Consider the following 24879-nt stretch of genomic DNA (forward strand, 5'->3'; position numbering starts at 1 on the left):
TCTGGATAAAAATAGATCTGAATTGGGTGGTTACAAGACATATCGTGGAGTGTAATGATATACTCCACCTCTCGGCAAAAGGAGGGGAGGTTGTTGATAGGTTTGACCTTTTTAATGTTTATGCAAGAGGGACACAGGGTGACTCCCCCTCTTTGACCCTAACATCCCTGGACTTGGCCTTAGCCAATTGCCCCAGCTTAGCTAAAATTCTGGTGGGGGGTGATTTTAATTGTACCTTTGAACCCCTCCTCGGAGACGACCCTTTAGGAATCGAAGAGGAGGACTCAAAATGGTCTATTCCAACTCTTTCCCTGTCCCCTGTTAGGAAGTGGTCGTCTAGGGCCATACAAATTAATGCACTGACAAGGGACCATAAACTAAGAGCCCTTAATGGCAGGACCTTATCAGATCAGTCAGGGGCTTGGACCTTTAATAGACTTTCCGGTCCGTCCCGAATCGATTACATCCTAATGGATGTTGGATTCTGGCCGGACCTAATTGATATGGAGGTCGTTCCAAGCCAGGATAGTGACCACAACCCCTTGTGTTGTAAATTCCATTGGGGCATTCGGAATGACAGGTGTGCAATGGTCACCCTAAAAACAACAAAAGAAGTTATCCCATTTAATAACAACCGTAGATTGAAATGGGATAAGGCTAAGCTTAATGAGGGCGACATAGGGAGCATCAAAGAAATGGTTGAGGGTTTGTCTTCCACCTTAGAAATATGGGCTGGTGAAAATAGGACCGTTGGTTCCCAATACCCCTCCCTTGACTCTGCCTATAAATCCACAATAGACCAAGTTGGGAAATTTTTTATCTCAAAGGGGAAAAGTAATAGGGCTCCTGCTATACCCTCTACTCTTAGCAAAGTTTGGTATAATGAACTTTGTAAAAGCAAAAGGAAAAAATTGACAGAAGCTCTACTTTCAGGGGACCCTCCACTGGTTAGAGCGGCCAGGAAGGATTACCTGAAAGAACTGTCATCGGCCAAACGGGAGTGGGAGGAACAGCATTGGCAGGATCTTTCCAATGCAGTGAGTGGTAGGAATCCAAACCTCTTTTGGGAACTAGTTAATAGATCAAGGCAGAGAAAATCGCAACCATTGTCTGATCATATAACTTGCCAGCAATGGTTTACACACTTCTCATCCCTATATGGAGACTCGGAAGAAACAACTAGTCCTGGGGTGAATAGCCTGGGTGAAGGGGCCCCCGTGGATGATACCGAGCTTCAGTTTTCAACGGGAGAGGTAGTATTGGCGATTAGACACCTAACCCCCAAAAAAGCCGCTGGGCAGGATGGGATCCCAGGGGATCTATTGTTGGTGGAGCCTGAGGCCTGGGCTAAACTAATCGCGATTATAATGAACCTGATTATGAGGGGACACCAGGTTCCAGACTCCTGGAAAGGGGCCGAGGTAGTTACCGTGTACAAGAAGGGGGCTAGAGATGACCCTGCAAATTACAGACCCATCAGTCTGATAGACATAATCCAGAAAGTGGTCGGCAGGGTCATCATTTCAAGAGTAGGCGATTGGATAGAGGAGGTTAGTATTCTCTCCCATTTACAAGCGGGGTTCAGAAGGAAGGTAGGTACGATGGACCAGGTCTTTCGATTGTATGCCATCTATTGGAAGGCGGTTACTATCATGAAGGGTAGTTTGTATATGGCCTTCATTGATCTTAAAACCGCCTTCGACCTGGTCCCTCGTACTAAACTTTGGGGAATTCTAGGAGAGATGGGTATTCCCAGTGGTCTTCTGAGCCTAATCGTCAAGCTGCACGAAGGGAATTATGCGAGGGTGAGATGGGGATCCCAGGGTCAACTTACTGATAGGATCCCTGTGCGAAGAGGAGTGCGTCAGGGCTGTGTCATGGCTCCGACCCTCTTCTCCCTATTCGTAAATGGAGTGGTTGACCATCTGATGGGGGAGGAGTCGGATGCCCCATCCCTGGCGGGGGAGAAAATCCCCACACTTCTCTTCGCTGACGACACCCTATTAATTTCTAAATCCCCGGTGGGCTTGCAGAAACTCTTAAATCGGTTTAGCTCCTTTTGTACCAATCGAGGTCTAACTATCAATACATCGAAAACCAAACTGATGGCTTTTGCACCCTCAAGAAGATTTAGAAATAATTTTGTGCTTAATAGCGCCCCCCTTGAGCTGGTCGAGTCTTTTGACTATCTTGGTGTCCGAATTAACAGTCACATGACTTGGAAGGATCATTTGTCTAAGATGCTATTAAACCATCATAGAGTATCTGGGGTGACGTTGAAGGAGATTCGGGAGTCAACCAGCAAACCGGTCTCCCCAGCTATGACCATCTACGAGGGCCAGATCCTTCCTGCAGCACTCTATGGCTCTGAACTGTGGGGATTTGAAGGGGTTTCTGCCTTGATGAGAGCGGAAAACAAATTTTTTAGGAATGTGGTAGCTCTCCCCACTTCCACCCCTATGATCCCTCTTAGATTAGATCTGGGCAGGAAAACAGTAAAGGATTTAGTGAGGCTTCGCCCATTGTTATTCTGGTCCCGACTAAGAAGAACTGAGGAGCTCGCAAAGTACGCAGAAGGGCTGGATGAACTGCTACTATTGGATACCTGTAAAAAAATAAGATGGTTAAACAAATTGAAAGAATTGGTTTTTAGCTTGGGTCTTAGAGAGGCATGGGAGTCGCAGTCACCACCACCAAAAGACGTTTTAAAAAAACTGTACTGGGATTGGGTACAGAATAATACTATGAGGTCTATGAATTTGGGTTCACTCACTGACCAGTTTTTGTCTATTAAGTCTGTGCGTAAACTGGAACCCTTTTTAGACTTAATAACCAAACCATTGGACCGAGCGCTGTACCTTAAACTGCGATATGGGACGCTCCCGGTGAATGAGTTTACGGTGAGATGGCTGAATACAGATGTTTGCTCCCATGGTTGCCCGGGCTGTGCGGCCCCTAAGGAATCGGTGGCTCACTTGTTTTTTGCCTGCCCAGCTTACAAAGGGGCACGGAAATTTTGGTTGAAACCTGTCTGCAGGGAAATGGGGCTGAGGTGCCACAGCCAGGCACTACGTGTCCTTTCTACAGATTCCTCATCTGCCAGTATGATCTGTGGGGTGGCTAAGTTTTTAGGAAGTGCGTGGTTGACACGTTCCCGGTTACTGAAACCACAAACTGAAGATATTACTAGCTGAGGATGATTTTTACTGATTGCCATATGATGAATGATGTGTCCATGTTTTTACTGTATTTTATAATCTTTTATTGGTATGAAATGTTTATGTATGTGCATTCTTTTATGGTGAAAAATTGCCGAATAAAGATATTCATTCATTATAACTGTACTTACCAGTAACTTGAATGTCTTCCCATAGGATAACACTGCTTGGTTTTCACTGAAAAGTTTCTAAGTGTCAACTTTGAAAATACATTTATATTCTTTAAAATTCACTACTATAACTAAAACATTTTTACTTAACTGTTTACAGCATATGTCCCGGGACTGAGTCTAGGATCCAGTCCTGTGGTTAAAAAAGTAATCCATAAAGTAATCAACTGCATTTATCTAGCAAAACACATTGAGCTCAATGTTATATTCATATATCAGAGGAAGAAGAAGAAGACCCTCCCCCCCCATCTCTAGGGAAGTGAGGGTTCCAATACCCTTGACTCCAAGAGTCAATCTCTGGGAGCCTAGGAATCACACCGGTGAACCAGGTCACAGAGAACACATTGGGGAGAGCCCCAATGAAGAGGACAACTTCTTAGCAAAGTTGGCCAAGAGATTAGATCTAGAGTCCAGACTCCTGGCACTAGAAAAGGAAAGGAAAGAGATGGGTTTAGCACCCATCTCTGGTGGCAGCAATACCAATAATAAGGATAAAGAGCAATCTTATGATCCTAAAATCCCCAAATGGATTGTCCCTAAATTTGAGGAAGGTGATGACATCACCAAGTGGTTCATGGTCTTTTGAGAGGGCTTGTAATATGAGAAAGTTAAAGAAACCTCTCTTGGGGCACTCCTGTGGGAACTGTTCTCTGGTAACTGCAGGGACAGGCTTCTGATCCTCTCTGGGCCGGATGCAGGGTCCTATGATCTCATGAAGACGACTCTGATTGAGGGTTTTGGGCTCACTACTGAGGAGTACAGAATTAGGTTCAGGGGGGCTCGCAAAACCCAGACCCAGTCCTGGATAGAATTTGTAGATTACTCAGTAAAGACACTGGTTTCCCCAGAGCAATCCTTGATTGGAGAACGTACCCAGTCACCAATGCTGACAGTGTTACCACTAATCATCCTATGGCTATGGTGACATTAGGCTGGGGGGGGGGTTTACTGGCCTGAAACAGATAGTGGTCTCTCAGAAGTTGTCAGCTGACTGTCTGCTTGGAAATTACCTAGAAACCTCAGCCTGGGCTGAAGTTGAGCAAGTAACCCATGCAGCCATGCTGGGTATCCCTGAATTGGGGTGTGTGCAAACAAAAGCACAGAGCAAAAAGAAGGGTGAACAAGTAGGTTTGGAGCCTGAAAGTATGGCCTTACAAACCAAGAGAAAAAGCAAGAAGACTGTGGAACCAGCTTCTACACAGCAGACCTCTCAGGACCCCTCTCCTCAGGAAAAGGACTTGGAAACCCTAGAGGGAACTGTTTCAGAAGCACATGGAGATGTCAGTGGTACCCACAGAGCTTATTGGGAAGAGGGATTACTGTATGCTGAGGCAAGAAACCCCACTCCTCCAGCCACCAGGAGAGTGGTAGTGCCGTAGAAGTACAGGGAGTTCCTCCTAACTTTGGCTCATGACATCTCCCTCGCTGGACATCTGGAGCAAACCAAAACTTGGGAAAGGCTAGTTAGTCACTTCTACTGGCCCCAGATGCATCAAAAGGTGAAGGAGTTTGTGAGCTCCTGTATTACTGGTCAGGCCAGTGGCAAGACAGGTGGTCACCCAAAGGCCCCCCTGATACCACTGCCAGTGGTGGGGGTTCCCTTTGAAAGGGTAGGTGTGGACATTGTGGGTCCACTTGAACCTCCCACAGCCTCAGGGAACAAATACATTCTTGTAGTAGTGGATCATGCTACTAGGTACCCTGAAGCAATTCCACTTAGGACTACTACAGCTCCTGCAGTAGCTAAGGCCCTCCTGGGTGTCTTCACCTGGGTAGGGTTTCCTAAGGAGGTGGTTTCAGACAGAGGTTCCAACTTCATATCTGCTTACCTGAAGCACATGTGTAAGGAGTGTGATGTGCAGTACAAGTTTACTACCCCATACCATCCACAAACCAATGGCCTTGTTGAGAGATTCAACAAGACGTTGAAAGGTATGATCATGGGACTCTCTGAAAAAAGGAAATGGGATGTCCTGTTGCCATGCCTGCTTTTTGTTTATAGGAGAAGTGCCACAGAAGGAAGTAGGGTTTTCCCCCTTTGAACTTCTGTTTGGTCATCCTGTAAGGGCATCACTTTGTCTTGTGAAAGAGGGTTGGGAGAGGCCTCTCCAAGAACCCAAACAAGACATTGTGGACTATGTTCTTGGCCTAAGGTCCAGAATGGCTGAGTATATAGAAAAGGCATCCAAGAATCTTGAGGCTAGCCAGGAGCTTCAGAAGCCCTGGTATGACCAAAAAGCTGCACTGGTTCAATTTCAACCTGGGCAACAGGTGTGGGTGTTGGAACTAGTGGCACCAAGAGCTCTCCAGGATAGATGGAGAGCCCTTACCCTATCCTAGAAAAAAGAGTGAGGTCACTTACGTTCGAGGCATGTGGGCTGCTGAATTCATATCTGTGCATAGATCGCCGCCTAGTGTTGGGTCCGGATGATTGCACATTGTTGTCCTGGAAGAGTCTTCGAAGTATCACAAGATAGGTGGCTCCTCCCTCGGACTACAGTGCGCATGGGCATCCTCTCCATCCTCAGGTTGTTTTTCTCCGCCATTGGGTTCGGATGTACTTTCCTACTCTCCAGGTTCGGAATCAATAAAACTTCTCAAAAGGCCTTCGGATCCGTCGGTATTGTTCAGCGCTCGGTGCCGATACACTTTTTACAACTCGGTTGCACTCCAGTCGTCGAATCGGGCCGTGAGGCCTTCTCGACGCCACGTGGACCGACCGTCGATGGAACGCAGTCCGTTCAAGTACTGCCCTCAATGCATCTCGAAGTTTCCGCACACAGACAAGCATCCAGTGTGCAACAAATGCCTATCTCCAGATCACAATGAAGATAGTTGCCTAGCCTGTGCCCAGTTCCGATCAAAAAAGACTATTCGGAATCGACGGGCGGCGAGGCAAGAAATGCGACGGGCGGCACCAGAGCCCGATAACATCTTCGGGGACGAAGAAGATCTAGCGAGCGCCGACGACTCAGATCGAGACGACGGACAATACTCGGAGCCCGGCTCCGAATATTACCCCGAGGAGGGAGAACTGATAGTCGATCTCGAGGACTATGATCAGGACATCGTAGCAGTTGGAGACAACTCCGATGACGGCGAGGGGCGAACCGTGAGTACACCGCCCCATATAGACACTACACCTCTATCAGAGACTCAGGTCGAGGCATCGTCAGCAGGCCTTAGCCGAGACCAACAACCTCGTTCTACAGCCCTGCCATAACGCCCGGCTAAGAACATATCGAGAGAGCCCTCTGAGACACGTCACACAACATCTGTTCCATCGAAACCAAAACTTGTCGACAATACTGTCTTCGGACCGAATTACGTCGACCCGAAGGTATCAAAGCCAAAAGGCGTCGACCCGAAGGCCACAGTACTACTGCTACCTTCGAAACCGAAGACCGTCGAGTCGACATCCAAGACAAAAGCAGTCGAGTCGAGCTCCAAGTCGAAGGCCGTCGAGTCCACCTCGAAGCCAAAACACGTTGATTCGACACAAAAACAAAAACACGTCGAATCGACCCCCAAAAAGCACGTCGAATCGAGCAAATCAGCCTCAGGTATCGACAAGGGGAAGAAACCAATCGACGACAGAACACGGACTACTCCCAAAACTGCAGTCGAACCGAAAACGAAACCGAAGGTGGACGACAATAAATCAGTCGAGCCGAAGCCCATCGACCCGAAGAAGGGCGTCGACCCGAAACAGCAGGCTCCAAAACAAAATAAAGAGACTGTCGAACCGACAAATCCGCTCGGTCCGACAAAAGTTGTGAAGCCAGCAAAGGATGTTCAACAGACAAAACCTGTTGAAAAACAACCGAAAGCGATACAACCACCAAAAGCGGTCGAGGCACCAAAAACCATCGACCCAAAGAAACAAAAAACAAAAATTGTAACACCAAAACCAAGGACTGTGGAAGAGGAGCTTCTTCCCCCAGATCCCTCCACAGACAACCAGTCTAAAATCTACATTGATCCCAACACTGGTAAAGTGACTGTCTACACTAAAAAGAAAAGGCCTCTACCAACTGAAGACCTTCCCAGGATCCCCCTAAAGAAGAGAGACTGTGCTACCTCTCCTATACTCTTTGAACCTATCACTCCTGCTATGCCTACCACTCCTTATACCCCAACCTCACCAACACGCTCTGACTACAACCCTTATGAGGATCAGGACGCAGATGTAGGGTTTGGTTATCAACAAAACCCACATACAGAGCCAGATACACAGCCATGGGATGGAGGAGGGGAACCAGACAATGAAGGGATTCTGCCTATTACAGACCCTGCAGTATACCTTACTAAGCCATCACCCACAGAGGATACAGTTTCATTTAATTCTCTGTTAGATAGAGCAGCAACCTACCACAATGTAGAGATGCACTCTGATGCTATTGAGGAAGACTTCCTCTTTGATACACTCACAACATCTGAAAGACACATTAGAACACGCCCAATGCTAAAAGGGGTGTAAAAACACGCAGGTGACATTTTTAAGGACACTGCTAGAGCCCGGGTCATAAACCCTAAAATTGAAAAAAAAAATACAGAGCTGCACCTATAGATCCTACATACATCAAAGGACAGCTAACCCTAGATTCCTTAGTGGTTTCAAACGCACGTAAGCGTGCAAACTCACAGACTACTGGTGAGGCTGCACCTCCAGACAAAGAATCCAAAATATTTGAGGCATCAGGCAAAAGAGTGGCGGCTCAGGCAGCAAACTCCTGGCGAATACACAGGCCTTGCTAGCCAGATATGACGCACTACGACAATTTGGAAGAAATTATCCAACATTTACCTGATCCCTACAAACAACAAGCAGATGAACTTATACAAGAGGGAAAGCTCATCACCAATGCATCCATTAAGTGTGCACTAGACGCAGCAGACACAGCTGCCAGATCCATCAATACCAGCGTGCTCATAAGGCGACACGCGTGGCTTCGTATATCAGGCTTTAAGAATGAGGTCCAATCTACAATTCTTAATCAGCCAATCAACCCAGACTTTTTATTTGGTCCAGCAGTTGATTCAATTCTGGACAAAATGAAAAAGGATGCAGAAACTGCAAAATCAATGGGAGCTCTTCAGTCCCAACAACACCGGGGCTCCTTTCGTCGCTCCAATTATAGGGGAGGAGCGCGAGGAACATCACAGCAATCCTCCAAGAGTAACACACAAACCACATATAACAAAAACACCAGCAGGGGTGGTTATAGAGGAAACAATACCAAGGGCAGAGGTTGTGGAGGCAATGCAAATAGATCCTCCACTAACACAAAGCAGTGACTTCTTGACACTCCCCCCAGACCACATAACACCAGTCGGGGGAAGAATACAACAATTTCAACAAGTCTGGTTAAATATCACCACAGACAAGTGGGTCAGGCAAATTATCCAACATGGCTATTGCCTAGAGCTCACCTCAACTCCACCCAACATACCACCCGTGCGCCATCCTATGTCACAGGAACATATAACGCTACTTCAGCAAGAGGTCATCAGTATGCTGCAAAAGGGGGCCTTAGAACCAGTCCCACTGCAACATCAGGGCACAGGAGTATACTCCCTGTACTTCCTGATTCCAAAGAAGGACGGGTCTCTCAGACTAATATTGGACCTCAGGCCCCTCAACCTTTACATTCTGTCAGAGCATTTTCATATGCTCACTCTCCAGCAAGTCTTACCGTTGCTTCGCCAGGGAGACTTCCTAGCAACTCTAGACCTCAAAGACCCATACGTTCATATTCCAATACACCCTGCTCACAGAAAGTACTTGAGGTTCACCATTCAGGGGCAACACTACCAGTTCAAGGTCCTGCCATTCGGGGTGACAACAGCTCCAAGAGTGTTCGCCAAATGTCTAGCTACAGTAGCAGCACATCTCAGAAGGCAACACATACATGTGTACCCTTATCTGGACGACTGGCTCATACACGCGCAAACAGCCCAGCAATGTGCCAACAACATGTCAAACACCATACACCTACTGCACAGTTTAGGTTTCTCACTAAACTACCCAAAGTCACACCTACAACCCTCCCACGTCCAACAGTACCTGGGAGCGACAATAGATACACTGTCAGCAAAAGCATATCCCAACACAGCACGAGTCCAGGGAATGCAGTCGCTGATACAAAAGTTCAGACCCCAACACTCACTACCAGCTAGAGTGTTTATGCAGCTAATAGGCATGATGGCCTCCTGCATATTCATAGTCCCTCACGCCAGACTACATATGCGCCCGCTACAAGAGTGCCTAGCAAGGCAGTGGAACCAGGCTCACGGGCAATTAAAAGACCTAGTGTTGGTGACCAGTCGTGCATACAACTCTCTGCATTGGTGGAATCCACAAAACCTTTGCAAAGGTCGACTGTTCCAGGAGCCTGTCCCACAAATAGTGTTAACAGCGGACGCATCCCTACTAGGATGGGGAGCCCATGTCCTACACTACACAGTGCAGGGACTCTGGACTGTACAGCAAAAGAAAATGCATATCAACCTCCTGGAGTTGATGGCCATCTTTCTAGCCCTGAAAGCTTTCGCGACACACTTGCGCAACAAAACTGTGTTGATCCGGACGGACAACATGACCGCTATGTATTACATTAAAAAACAGGGAGGCGCACACTCGCCACAGCTGTCGCACCTAGCTCAAGCAATGTGGAAATGGGCCATTCAAAGAAACATTTTCCTCATGGCAGAACACCTCCCAGGCAAGGACAACCAAGTGTCCGACCTCCTAAGCAGGCACAGCCAACAGATACACGAATGGGAAATTAATCCCAAAGTGCTCCAACCATTCTTCCGGAAGTGGGGACACCCGGAAATAGATCTGTTTGCCACAAGCGAAAACGCAAAATGCCAGTACTTTGCCGCCAGGTTCCCACATCCGCAGTCGCAAGGCAATGCGATATGGATGAACTGGTCAGGCAAATTTGCGTACGCTTTTCCCCCAGCTCCACTAATACCGCTGGTGGCACGCAAAATGCGCCAACATTCGCTGACGCGAATCCTAGTTGCTCCCACGTGGGCGAGGCAACCATGGTACACAACGTTCCTAGAACGGTCAGTGGTGCCTCATCAAAGACTGCACCTAACACCCAGTCTTCTAACGCAGAACCATGGCGAAATCCAACACCCAGATCCACAACAGCTGAACCTGGCGATCTTACTCCTGAAATCTTAAAATTTGGATACCTCAACTTGCCTCCACACTGAATGAATATTATCAAAGAGGCAAGAAAACCCACTACCAGAGCATGCTATGCAGCAAAGTGGAAACGTTTCGTCATTTACTGTAATAACAATGACATTGACCCTCTTGATGCTTCCACTCAAAACATCATTTGCTACCTATTGCACCTCCAATGCTGCAATTTAGTTTTTTCTTCCATCAGAATACACCTAGCTGCGTTAGCAGCATATCTGCAAAACAGGCAACACCTTTCACTATTCAGGGTGCCAGCAATTAAAGCATTTATGGAAGGACTCAAATGCGTAATTCCTCCAAAACACCCACCTTCACCAGTCTGGAATCTAAACATTGTTTTAACCAGACTAATGGGACCACCTTTTGAGCCACTGCACTCATGCGAACTACAAGTTCTTACTTGGAAAGTCGCTTTTCTTATTGCCATTACTTCGCTTCGAAGAGTTAGTGAGCTGCAAGCCCTAACTATTCAAGAGCCATTCATTCAAGTACATGCAAATAGAGTAGTTCTTAGAACAAACCCTAAGTTCATGCCAAAGGTGGTATCCCATTTCCATATCAATCAGACTATAGACCTGTCGGTGTTCTTTCAGAACCCACAAACAGTAGCTGAAAGGGCCTTGCATACCCTTGATGTCAAAAGAGCTCTGCTATATTACATAGACAGAACTAAAACATTTCGCAAGACAAAACAATTGTTTGTTGCCTTCTCGCCACAACACAAGGGTAACCCTATTTCAAAATCAGGGATAGCCAGATGGATAGTTAAGTGCATACAAATATGTTATTTGAAGGCAAAACGCACCTTAACAGTCCCCCCTAGAGCGCATGCCACACGTAAGCGAGGGGCGTCCATGGCTTTCCTGGGAAATATTCCTCTACATGACATTTGCAGAGCAGCCACATGGTCAACAACACAACCGCAAGCTGCTGTAGGATAGGCTGTTCTCAAAACTCTTTCCAGACTGCTGCAGCTGACACAGGTAGCCACCGCTAGGGGAGATACTGCTATACATTCTATGCACAGATATGAATTCAGCAGCCCACATGCCTCGAACGGAATATGCTACTTACCAGTATGCATCTGTTCTTGGCATGTAGGGCTGCTGACATTCATATCGCCTCCCCGGTGCCTGTCGCAGCTGCAGCATTCACTCTTTGCATGGACATCTCTTTCTGTACTATACTCCATCTCTGCCACAATGGCTAAAAACAATCTGAGGATGCCCATGTGCACTGTAGTCCGAGGGAGGAGCCACCTATCTCGTGATACTTCGAAGACTCTTCCAGGACAACAATGTGCAATCATCCGGACCCAACACTAGGTGGCGATCTATGCACAGATATGAATGTCAGCAGCCCTACATGCCAAGAACAGATGCATACTGGTAAGTAGCATATTCCTTAGTTGACCACGGGACAAGCAGGACACCCAAACACCCAAAAGGGTTATCCATGTAAACCTCTTTAAGCTCTACAATGATGGGGCTGGCATCACCATGCTGATGGTGACTGATGAGGAACAGGAAGCAGAGAGTGAACCTCTTCCTGATCTCCTCTCCTATAGCCCAAAAGATGGGTCAGTGGATGGAGTGGTCTTTTCAGACACCCTCTCTGCCCAACAGCAGACTGATTGCTAGCCAGTCTTGCAACAGTTTGCTAGTCACTTTTCCCTGACCCCTTGTCTGACCAACTGGTGTACCCATGATGTGGACACTGGTGACAGTAACCCTGTCAAAAACAAGATTTATAGACAATCAAACCAAGTCAAGGAAAGCATCAAAGCTGAGGTCGACAAGATGCTGGAGTTAGGGGTTATTGAACCCTCTGAGAGCCCCTGGACTAGCCCAGTGGTTCTGGTCCCCAAGCCTCATCCACAGGGTGGAAAGAGAGAGATGAGGTTTTGTGTGGACTTTAAAGCACTCACCTCTGTCACCAAGACAGATGCGCACCCCACAAGTATATTTTGATACCTGTTGGTTCTAAAATAAAACAACTATATCTTTTGATACAAAACAATTGGCCTAGAGTTTAGTTCTTGCGTGTGTGAGACCATTTGCTGACTGAGTATGTACAACAAATGCTTTACACTGTCCTCTAATGCTGCCTTACTGTTCGACCAAGCTACCACTTTAAAGAGTAACGTTATATCTAACTTTAACCTCTGCTATACCTCTGAAGACTGGGAACTCTATACACACTGTACCTTACTTTGGTCCAGTATATATAGAGCCACTTTCTTACAACTATACCTCTAGAAGTCTGTTAATGGTGAGATGCGGAACATCATAGGAGCGGAGTAGGGAGAGTATATCTTCAGCCGATAAGTGTTTTTTCCTTCGGATCGGACGAGTGGAGCTTTCGGGAAGGGCTCTGTTCTCCACCTTAGGGGCTGATGTTTCGGAGAGCGTTCGTGCAGCTGTTGGGTGAATTTGGAGTGGTCACTGTGGAGGTTTGTGTTAGTCTTGTTCATATCGTTTGATTTTGGGTTGGTGTAGAATCAGGTCAAGTAGAGTTAGGAGGTCATCTTTGACTTGTTGTAGAGATAATATCTCGTCAAGTCTGGGGTCTGGTCCAGTCTGTTCTATTCTAAAACATCCTTATTCTGGAAGTTCCCTATTAAACCGTGTCCCTATCCCATAGCATTTTAATGATTTTTTTAGTGAAAGTCCTATAAGTTTATTCAACAACAAATCGTTTGCTCAATAATAAAACACGCTGACAGTTTTTTCTTGGATTAAGTCCTGTAGCCATCATTCCAGAAAACATTTGAGATGCGTCCTCTGGGAAACTCAGTACCAGTAGATTGCCTCTGAAGGCTCATCCCTCGGCATCCGCCTGCCATTCCAGCCAACATGACTGATAGTTAAATGAGTGACGTCTTAATAATAATGTTTAATATCTATCCTTGTTAATGGTTTTAGTAATAGCTGTTTTGGTTGTATAGAAAGTGGGTTATCATTTTTAAGTGTTGCAATTTTTATTTGTAGGTGTAAAAAAAACATTCCAATGTGAGCTGTGCAGTTATACCTGTCCCAGGCGATCTAACCTTGATCGACACATGAAAAGCCACACCGATGAAAGACCACACAAATGTCATTTATGTGGTAGGGCGTTCAGAACAGTCACGCTCCTGCGGAATCACTTAAACACGCACACAGGTAAAGTATTCATGGAAGAAATAAATATTTCATTAAAGTCTGAACTTTGTTTAAAATACAGCAAACGTGCTGTGGCACCACATCAGTTGATAATTGTTTTGGCATAATATAATAATTAAGATTCACTGTCGGGGATGTGATATTTTATAAAATTTCTACTTGTACAAGAGATTGGATACTTGAGAAATCTACTTGCTTTGTATAAAAATCCGCTGTCACATTTGGTGCCATAGAGGGAGGTGACAATTGTTTGCAGTGCTCATTCTATATCTGAGCTCTATTATTACTCTTTTGTATGATTTGGAGGTATGAATTCTATCAAAGCTCTGATTATGCCACATTTCTTATTTTAATTAAAATACCAGAGTTATATTTCAGTCAAGTCTTTGACTAATTGCAGTCTACGTTTATGTATGGACTCAGTTTCGTGCAGCTTTTATTTTTTTATCACAATGAGACTCTGAATAAGCCAGCACTGTCGCTGTGCCATAGTGTTGGATAGATCTTGTTCTAATCCCTTTAATTTATTTGGAGGCATTTTGTGAATTGTCTTGGCAATTTACTTTTAAACATTCTCAGTGTTCGAGAGTACATATGCCCTCCAGTGTGTATGTTGCTAGCTGAGAACTGATAACACTGGAATGTCCTCTGCATCATATATGGGCATTCTCCTGTGTCACGAGTCTAAGTGCCCCACCTCATGCATAACTTGTATCCTGTTTTTATGTTGTCCCTTTCTTCATACTATTCCAAGCGTGTGCACAGAGGTCTAGGCCTCTCCATGACTAGTCCTGGACCCGTCCAGTGACCTTGAGGGGTGCAACAAGTGTGCCTTCATTGTGGGCAGAGGCTACTGTCCCTGCCATGATTACAGCTCATAAAGTGGTGGTTATATAGGGCATTGGAATATAAAAAGCTTGGCCAGATATTTTTGCCTGACAGTGAAACCTACTGGCCCATTTTGTTTATAGTTCTGCTGTTATGTGTACTCCCAAAACATTGGGCTAGCAGCATGTGTATATTGGTACACACATGGGTGGTGTGTGTATCAAATGTACAGTGGCGGGTTTACGTGTTTGAGTGGCAATCCCTGTTTTGTGTCAATACATTTTTGCCATAAAAAAAGACATTTTCGAACTTCACATTGATTTGAAACTATCCCTTGACTTCGAATTCCTTTGCTGGCAAGATTTGAATCTTCTCCTTCAGTATTGCTTCATTCAGTACAGAAATTGACCACATCTGAGCATAAATGTTCAGTGATGAGAAAAATTCTTTACTTCTCTTTACATCTTAATCTGACATAGTTGAAATGATTAGATTGCCTCTTCAGTAAATACAATATGCTGTATAAATATGTTGAAAAATATATGAACATATTGAAAGATGTAAAGAGACCAGCCAGTAGAGCAGCATAATCATTCAAATGTTCTGTCTTTTTTGAGATGTAAAAAAATAATGACCCATATCATGGAAAACCATTTGTATCATGCATAGTGTTTTGAACTTCATGCACTGTTTGTTTGCAATATTGCATGCCTGTTCCGGGGATGTAAGTTATCTGTTATTTGATGGGTAGAAGCAGTCAAGCTGTTAACTTTCTATCATCTGTATTCTCTTTGTCAGATTTATAAAGAGGCAAAGGATTTGGGCATGTCCAAGGTAACGAAGGAGTATTGTCATGCTAATGAGCATTCAAACCAAGGAAGATCACTACCCAGACCAGATACAACCACGAACTGATGCTTAGCTTGCTGGCTTTTCATTAAATACTTTAAAAGAAACACACCACTTTCAAACCTCTACACCACAGATCAACTCTCAGGAGACCTCACAATACTTAAACTGTCTGTGGGTAAATGTTGTAGGACATGGTTCACAGTATACAAGCGACTCCGAGTACTGGGACAGGTAAAACACCCCTTAGACGTGAAGATTGATTTCACACAACCATTCTGAGCTAGACTATATCGCTGTAGAAAAGAACAGAACTCCTTATTAATATGCCAGCTCTATGCTCTTATAAAAAACATCCACACTAGTTTTAGCAGCAACCTACACCTCCCTTGACCATCCCCTAACTAGTTGACCAACAATTGGGCAAAAGCTGTCACAACTTACATCTATAGGTTCAATGGGACATTAAACATCTGATTTTTCACTCCTTAGCTGACTGGTTAGGTGAGGGTCAGTAGATATGTTGTACTCTCCTGCTCCAATGTTCACTTTTATTTAGTGACCCAATAGAAAAAGCTTCTTTAAGTGAACATGAGTTTCCTTCAAAATTGATAATTGTGCAAAGTGTTGCCTTGGTCTTCTTTCCAGTCCGAGGTCTACCTTAACCTGTGGCTGTCAGTAGTGTGAATTATTCACTTGCTTGAGGATCTACCTCCTTCTACAAGAAAGAGAATGTTTAAGGCATCGCATTACAGAAGATGCATTGATAGAAGCACTAACATTGATTAACCGCCTTTTACACTTCCTTCAACTCCTTGGTCTATGTTCAGTTCCTTTCCTATACATGACATTACCACAGCCCCTGAGGTTCTGAGAAGAGAAGAGATGAAACTGCTTTCTAAGGGATAATTTCCCATCTGTACTGTAATTCCTTTGACTTTTGCCAGGGTTTGAAGCTAGCTCTTCTCCCTCTTGTCCCTGAATTCTGTTAATTTAGAGTATATATTTTTTACACTAGAAAAACAAAAGTAACAGACCAAAATCTACCTAAATATAAGCCTCCTGAACAAGATTGCAGAGCAGGCTTGAAACCAGATTTGGTGTTTGTATCAGTGGACAGAAAATGCCAGGCATCCACACCTACGGAAAGGAAGAGCAAAGGCTTTGGTTGCATTGGGAGAAATTTTTGTGCAACAGCGTGAACAACACTGAAAGCTGCTGGGCTGTTATGATTGATCTTCGTGGGAATTCATTCAAACATTTGTGAAAGACATTCAGAAGGACAAGTGTTATAATGTTCTAGAGGTGACTGATCCAACATCTTCATATTGTCATGGACTCACTATGTGTAGGTCTTCGTTAGGACTAGCTTCTCAGAACACAGTGGATATTTAAGAAAAGAAAACATCTTTAGAACCCAACTAAGGCTCAAGCTTAGTGGTACCACCTAATGTTACCTTGGTTTGTTTAAGCCCCTCTTTCATCTACAAGCTATAAGTCTGAAGATGTGGGCTGTGGTGTCAGGGCAATGCCTCTGTAGTCTGCCCAGTACTGCCATATGAATGCGTGTTTTTGAGGACATCCCGAGTCTTAAACACAGGCTCCTCCAACCCCATACAGAAATCTAATCCTTGTTTCCAAACTTCCAGCAGGGGTGGGGATTCTGCTTTCCAAGAGAGGGCTATGTTGTGTTTAGCCAAGGTCAGGCCCAGGAACAGCAGGTGGCGTTTGTACCTGTTGCCCCCGACCTCTTCAGAAATATGTAATAAGTCATGGTGTGCTGTGTAAGGTACACCCCAGCAACTCACCCAGGCACCGAAATACTCCTTTCCAGAACCTATCAAGAGCTGGACATGTCAATACCGTGTGTAAGAATGTAATTTCTTCTGCCCCACAGCGTAAGCACGCTGGGGAGGCAATGAGCCCTGCCCTCCAAAACCTCTGGCGTGTGTAAAATGCTCTATGTAAGTACTTTAGCTGGATCAAACTCAAGCGCGAAGAAACTACAGCCCCCACAGGGGACTCAAGAGCCTCTCTCCAGTCGTTGTTGTCAATAGGACCCATCTCAGTTTGCCAGGTTTCTCTAAGTGTCTCCAGCGTGGAGGCGCTATGAGTGACTAGTGCCTGGTATATTTTGGAGATTTTATGGTCCTCTAGGTCCCTCATGAGGAGTTTCCCTTCCAGTGGGCTAACTTCAGGAAGGGCTGTAAGGTCGCTAGGATAGGGTGCAAAGGCGTGCGGGATTGTACATATTTGTAGAATTGAGTTTGCAGCATGTAGGTCTGAAAGGGATTTAAGAGTGAGGCCTTGGAGAACGTCTCCCAGTGAGGAAATTCCGACTCGGTCCCAGCCTTTGAAGCCCTGTAGGTGTTGCAAGTGTGGAATGAGGCTATTACACTATAGTAGGGCCTCGCGCATAAGACTGTTCAGCCAGTCTATACGGAGAAGTAACTGTCGCCATGTTGTCAATAGTACTTTAGTGGCCGGGAAGGGGGGGCGGGGCAGGTATTCAGACTGCCGAATATTTATTTGTATAGTGAAGTGTCCCCTAGCAGCCATCTCTCAATGGCGTATGCTGGTTCGTCTCTTGGACCATGACACCAGTCATTTAGAACTTGTAGGTGAGAGGCCGCGTAGTACGACAGCACATCGTCGGCCGCGATCCCCCCACAATAAGTGGCGAGAAAGAAGGTGCGAAGCACCAGTCTGACCGCTCCACACCCCCACAGGAACCCATTTAGCATGGAGTTGATCCGTCTGAACCATATCTGCGGAATGGGGTAGGGGTGATTTTGTATTTGGAGCCATGGGAGAGATATTTATAGATTGCTGAACGGCCATACAAGGATAAGGGCAAACACGCCTAGACTTAGCTCTGTTTTAACCTTAGCCAGAACCATGGCAATATTTCGCCCCTTGGAGAGCTCCTGTCTGTCCGTTATGAAGACCCCCAGATATTTCATGCCAACCTGTGTCCGATAGAGATCCGCAGCCCATCTATAATCGCCCGAGGACCACGTAGAGTCCACAGTTTGGACTTATTCATATTCATAAAAAGACCCGAAGTCTCACCAAATATCCTCATGATTTGAAAGATTTGGGGGCCTGACCTATGATGATCTGTCATTAAGAAGAGAACATTGTCTGCATACAGTGCTATTTGATCTGAGATTTCAGTGGCTTACTCAAAGCCCCTGACTTGGCCATCCAGACGTACCCAGGCCGCAAGCGGCTCGATGGCCTAGGCAAACAATAATGGAGAAAGTAGGCAACCCTGCATGGTGCTCGGCCAATTGAGAAGGGTGGAGACACACTACCAGCTATACGCATTGATGCAGTCAGTCCATGGCATAACATAAGTATGTATGATATGAATTTGCGGCCGAAATTTAAATGCTCCTGGAGGATAAATAAATAGGTCCAACTGACTGAGTCGAACGATCTGTCGATGTTGGCCAAAAGAAGAGCCGCTGGGCGATGAAGGCAATCCACGGCGGTGATCGCATTGTTGACTCAAAGTAAGTTATGTTGTGTGGCGCGCCGGGTCGTAAAACCCGCCTCCGCCGGGTGAATCAGATCAGGAAAGTGAGCCAGGAGTCTGGTGGCAAGCACTTTGGCGAGAAGCTTCGCCTCAACGTTTAAGAGGGAGATTGGGCGATAGGAGGCAAGGAGCTCCGGAGGTCGACCCAGCTTCTGAAGCGGAAAGATTTCTGCGTGCCTCCAGTCTGGGGGCATGCATGCAGCCTGGGCTTCTTCTTGTGCGGCTGCCCTATAAGTATGGCCAAGCTGGGCCATGTAGGTTTTGTAAAATTGCCTGGGGAGGCCGTTTGGGCCAGGTGCCTTCCCAGTGCGCAGATCAGCCTGTGCAGTGGTGAGTTCCTGCAGTGTCAGAGGGGGCTTGAGGGACCTCCGAGCCTCTGCAGAGAAGTCATTCGGAGGGATATCATCAAAGAACTGTACAATTACGGGGGTATCAAGAACTTTGCGGGCTGTATATAACGACTGGTAATATGCCGTGAAACTATCCGAAAGCACCATAGGGTCTGTCACCAGTACGCTATTGGAATCACGGATACCTGGAAGTGGAGTGTATGTTTGTGCCTGTTGGCATAGCCTATAGAGGAGTCTCCCGAACTTGTCTCCCCATTGATAAATTCTACTCTGTGGTGAGCTGCGCTCCCCGCGTCTCGTCCAAGAGCTCACCCTGGTATTGTTGCTGAACTAGGTGAAGCTGCCGACGTGTCGCAGCCCCTTCTCTGTCTCGAGCCAGACACTCTAACCTCATGATTTGCGCTTCTAACTGAAACAGCGACTGTCTCTGCTGCCTGTGACAATAAACTGTTTTAATGGGTATTTCTAACCACATATATTCCTTACCTTGTGAATGTTACCTTGGGCACCAAACTGGACCTGGAAACTAAAAAGTAGTACTCCTAGGCGCTGGTAGGTGGTATCATGCAGCTCTCACCGACAAGCTGGGCGGCACATGAGTGCCACTCAAGTGTGCTGACGTCACTTCCTTTTCATCCGTGCCTTCAGACTGCTCTAGTCTGACAAGTTTTTTTGTTTTGCACCAGTGTGCAAGGGAAATATGTTACCCCCCAAAACACCATTGTTCCACCTAGAATGGAGCTATAGACTGTATGCCTTCCCTTCAACTCCTCCATGGCTCGAGTTCTGAAGATCAAGACTGATTGGGTCAAAGTCTCCCTAGTGGCTCTGGATTGAGACAGGAGGGTGTGGTATCTAGAACTTTTAGACCAGAGCATCTGTCCTCCGATCAAGCTTTTGCTTCAAGAGGACCTGCTGTTGCAGTAACAGGGCAGGGTCCTGCATCCAGGCTTCTGCAAACTACGCCCCCATTAGTGGAGATTGAGCTGCAGCAGCTAGTTTCCGTTGAGCTTCTTCCTGAGGTTGCTGATATTCTGGCTGTAAGAAACCATCTACGAACTCTGTATGCTGGCAGTGGGACAGATTTGTGACTTGGAGCAGTGCTTATCAGATTGACCCACCACAAGCTAGTCTGTCTGAAGTGTTTGTTTTGTTGTTAGTCCAGTAGGCACTTTTGAAGATTGTGCCTCCCTTTCAGCATTCTTAAGGTTGGCGGATCAGCCCACTTCCTTTAACCCCCATATTGTAATGAGATTTCTCAAAGGTTTGCGGCATGTTTCCACTGAAGCCCATGTGTGATTGGCAGGACTTGGATTTGGTTCTCACTTTTCCAATGTGCACCACATTTCAGCCAATACGCAGTTTTGCACTACGTCACTTGATGCTAAAAACTCTATTTTTGGTTGCGATACGTCAGCTTTTCGCATTAGTGAGCGGCAGGCACTCTTAGTCCAGGATCTGTACGGAACATTTTTACCAGAAAATCTGGTGTTGAAAACTGAGGGACATTTTTTAGAAAAGTGTTCAAACCTTTCCATGTGGGACATGCTATCGGTCTGACTATCTTTGCTATGCTTCACCCCTCAAAGGAGTCTGAGGAACTCCATCGTTTGGACCCCAGGAGAGCCCTCAGTTTCTACATGGATCGTACAGGGATCATTGGGTGGATGATGAACGTTTTGTGGGTTACTTAGGAACAAAGAAAAGAACCATCTTTAGGATGGTGCTCTGCATTAAAAGCTGCAATGTGTTAGCTAAGAAGCAGCCTCTTGAAGAATTAGGGGCTCATCCCACTTGCTACTACTGCTCTAGAACGTGGCGTTGCTGTTGTAGACGTTTGTCAGGATGCTATCTGGGCATCAGTGCACAAGTTCACGAAGTACTTATTGCCTGATAGTCCGGTCAGTCGGATGGGTGTTTTGCTCGTAAGGTCCTGAAAGACTTTTTTTTTCTTTTCTTATCGGAGTCATTCCACAGACCCACCATCTGGGAAGATACTGCTTTGGTATCTATTCATAATGTGAGGATTCTGCGTTTCGAAGTATACATCTGAAGGGCAAATTATTTACTTTTGGTAATGATCGTTTTGGTAGATATTCTAACCATAGATTCCCCATCAGCATCCCACCTCCCCGTTCTGTGGAATAGACTCTCTTCCATGTAAAAAAAAGTCCCTCATTTGAGATCTGAATACTAGTAAGGCCAATTTGCTGATGCGATCTGCCTCTTAGGGTGCGAACAAGCATATATACGGTTTCACTGTGTGCTCCCAAAGTGGAATGACCTCACCTATTGGCGTGCAGGAGTGCAGCAATTGAGTTTTAGGACCCAGTCTGACACCTGGGGAATATCATTAGATAAGCAATCTGCAGTTAGCTTATCCAACAGAGTGTTTCTAAAGGTAAGTAACTTGTTGATCTGGGCAACAATCTGCAGACCGTTTTAAAAATCTTCAATTATTTGCAGCCTCTTACAAAATAATTTGGGCTGAAGGTCAGAAATCTGCTTTTACTTTAGTCAAAAGTTTGACCCATTTGACGCTGGTATTCTTGACGTGGTTACCACAAAAAGTACAGAAGCTTCAGGTAGAATACGCAATTGGTATTCCTGCCTAGAGACAGACAACCAAAAGGTCCCATTTGGACAGTCACATAATCTCTGTGGGAGTGCTAAAGAGAGGGAAGGAAGTTCATCCTCTCCCCACCCTGTAAGGGCAGGGCCTCCAGGGCTAACTTCCCCTCCTGTTTGGACTCTGCGCAGACAATAGAGGGATCCAGATAAGTTAAAAATACCTTAATGCAGAAGTCTTCAAACTGGGGGGGGGGGGCTTAAGTGATGGGGAGGGGGGGGAGTGTGGGGGGGCAGTCTTTGGCCAAGAGAAGCATCATGCTTTCCTTTGAGTCTTAACATGAGCGGCAGTAAGCCAATGTGTAATGGGCCATCACAAATGACTTTTGTCATGTATATCCTGACTGGGAGTATGTGTAAAAAGGGTGAGAGAGCTGAACTGCAATGTTTAAATAGGTTTAGACTTATTTAAAGATTACCAATTTAGCAGCATAAGTGTGAAACAATTGTGGGTGGGCCCAGATGAGTTTTTTTTCGGGGGGCGGGCAGCATCAAGAAGTTTGAAGACCACTGCCTTAATGTATCCCTGCTAATTGCCTTTACTAGTGGGTATATTGGGTAAGGGTAAAATCTGGAGGGGCGGTAGTAGGAGAGCAATGACTCACACTGCTGTAAAATAGTCAGGCCAACATGTTTGTGCACATCCCTATAAGCCCATCCGGGTCTGGAGCATTCATCAGGGCCAAGGATCCCTACCTTCCTCTGGTGCCCCTTTTTGCCTGCATCTATAGTGAGGAGAGAAAATTGTGATGGATAAGAGAATACTAATGTGCTCAGGGGAGTCCTACCTGAGATGCACAATGAAAAAAAACCTAGAATATAGGGTATACCGGCATCTTGATCAGAGAAGGAGGTTGGCATCCTTTTTTGTCACACATTAGTCAAAAGAGAGCTAATCCAGAACCCTTACACTGTAAACCGATTCAGTTCAAGATTGCCCATTCCAAGAGGTCTGTCAATCAGAATAATGCCTCTTCTGTGAGTGAACATTTAGTCCAATATCTACCAAGAAAATCACAAGATGGTGTTTAAAGTAAAGTCCTTTAATACATTGTCGGGGAACAGAGTTTTTCACACCCACAGCAGAAAACACAAAATGCCAAATATCTGCTTCTAGGTACCGGGTACCGAGGCGTAAGGGGGGGTCGGGGGGGGGGGGGGGGCAGTGCTATTTTCATGAATTGATCAGGGAGATTTCTTTATGCTTGCCACCCCAGCACCACCCTGAATTGCGCTCATACCATCCACTTTAAAAAAGTTGAAGCATTCTAAGACCAATGCTTTTCTCATTTTTAGGGAATAACCTAGACAATGGTAGTTCACTGATCTACTGCAGGTATCATAAAGGGCTCCTAAGAGACTTGCTTGCACACCAGACTTTCTTTCTAGGGTTAAGGGCATGCAGTTGCATCTCCATCTGGCATCGTTGAAATTGGTAGAATGGCTCTTCAGTAAATGCAATATGGCTGTATAAATATATTGAAAGAATGTATGAACATATTGAAAGATGCAAAGAGACCAACCAGTAGAGCAGCATAATCATTCAAATTTTCTGTCACTGGGCCAAGTAAAACACCCCTTACACATGAAGATTGATTTCACACAACCATTCTGAGCTAGACTCCCATCGCTGTAGAAAAGAACAGAACTCCCTATTAATATCCCAGCTCTAGGCTTACATAAAGAACATCCACACCAGTTTTAGCGACAACCTGCACCTTTCTTGACCATGACGTAACCAGTTGAACCAACAATTGGGTGAAACCTGTCACAGCTTGCATTTATATGTTAAACGGGACATCAGACATCTGATTTTGAACTCCTCAACTGACTGGTTAGGTGAGGGTCAGTAGATCTGGACTCCCCTGTGATTTTAACACTGCTCAAATGTAACACCCCCTCCAGACTGGTTTAAGGGCAAGCCATGAGACCACCCTTCACAGCGAACACATTCACAGGGAAAACACACTTCCTTAATTTGCCACTTTTACCAATTGGGGGGAAGGGTGGGCGGAGGAGCACGTCTAGGCTTTTTTTTCTACAGACATTCCTTCTATTGAACTGTAGCTCAATCCAGAACTGTCAGCAACTACTGCACACTCATGCAAAGAGACCTAGAAATTGGATAGCATATATAGCTAACGTCTTCGGGGAAAAAAAGCTTACAAGAAGGTAGTTGGCTTGAGAATTTAAAAAAAACAAAACCTGTGGGAGGAATTTCTCAATCAAAAGCAATCCTTTTATAAAGATTATGTTGTATGGTGAGCCGAAAACCAACTGTATGTGACTGACCTTGCTGTGCATGATAGGATACAGCAGCTTATTAAAGTTGTTTTGTAGCTTTTTAGGAGCGTCATTTGGAAGTGGTAATGTTAGTCTAATTGTACTTGGTGGCCGATTTTCTTTTTTGACCTCATTGGAATGATTCGTTTTGCAGCGTGAATCTTTCTGGATTCACTATGCTGTGCATTATTCCGCGGTCTTGTGGTTGGGTCCGGATTCGTAGTCTTTTCTTTGTTTTTTTTTGTTTTTTTTCGTAGCCCAGGTGGGCGTCGGCGTCACACCTCCTTGGGTGTATTTCCGGTGACGTCGGCATGCTTCCTGCAGAAGCTCCCACTCTTGGGCGCCATCTTCAGATTCTTTTTTCCGCGGTCGGGTCTGGATCGTTCCCGTTTGGGCTCCAGACATTTTTGGAGAAAGAAGAAGAATACAGAAATTGGAAGGAAAACATCTCAGAAGACTCCAGGAGACTTAATCAACCAAGGGCCATCGAAGAAGAAGGAGAAATCTTCGAGAACTTCGACGCCCGTCGACTAACGTACGACCTGGGGGCCCCTGAGCGCTCAGATGGACAACACGCCGTTCAAGTTCTGCCATAACTGCCGCCACAAGTACGCGCGGAAGGACCAGCA

General features: G+C 45.7%; 1 protein-coding gene across 1 annotated transcript in view; it reads left to right on the forward strand.

Annotated features, from left to right (window-relative positions):
- Positions 1-24879, forward strand: part of CTCF (CCCTC-binding factor) — a 512861-nt gene that overhangs the window by 155427 nt on the left and 332555 nt on the right. Inside the window, exon 4 of the mRNA XM_078670971.1 lies at positions 13601-13771. Within this exon, the coding sequence (XP_078527097.1) occupies positions 13601-13771 (171 nt within the window). The remainder of the gene's footprint in view (positions 1-13600; positions 13772-24879) is intronic.

Source organism: Lissotriton helveticus, chromosome 12 (genome assembly GCF_964261635.1).
Source record: "Lissotriton helveticus chromosome 12, aLisHel1.1, whole genome shotgun sequence".
NCBI lineage: Eukaryota > Metazoa > Chordata > Amphibia > Caudata > Salamandridae > Lissotriton > Lissotriton helveticus.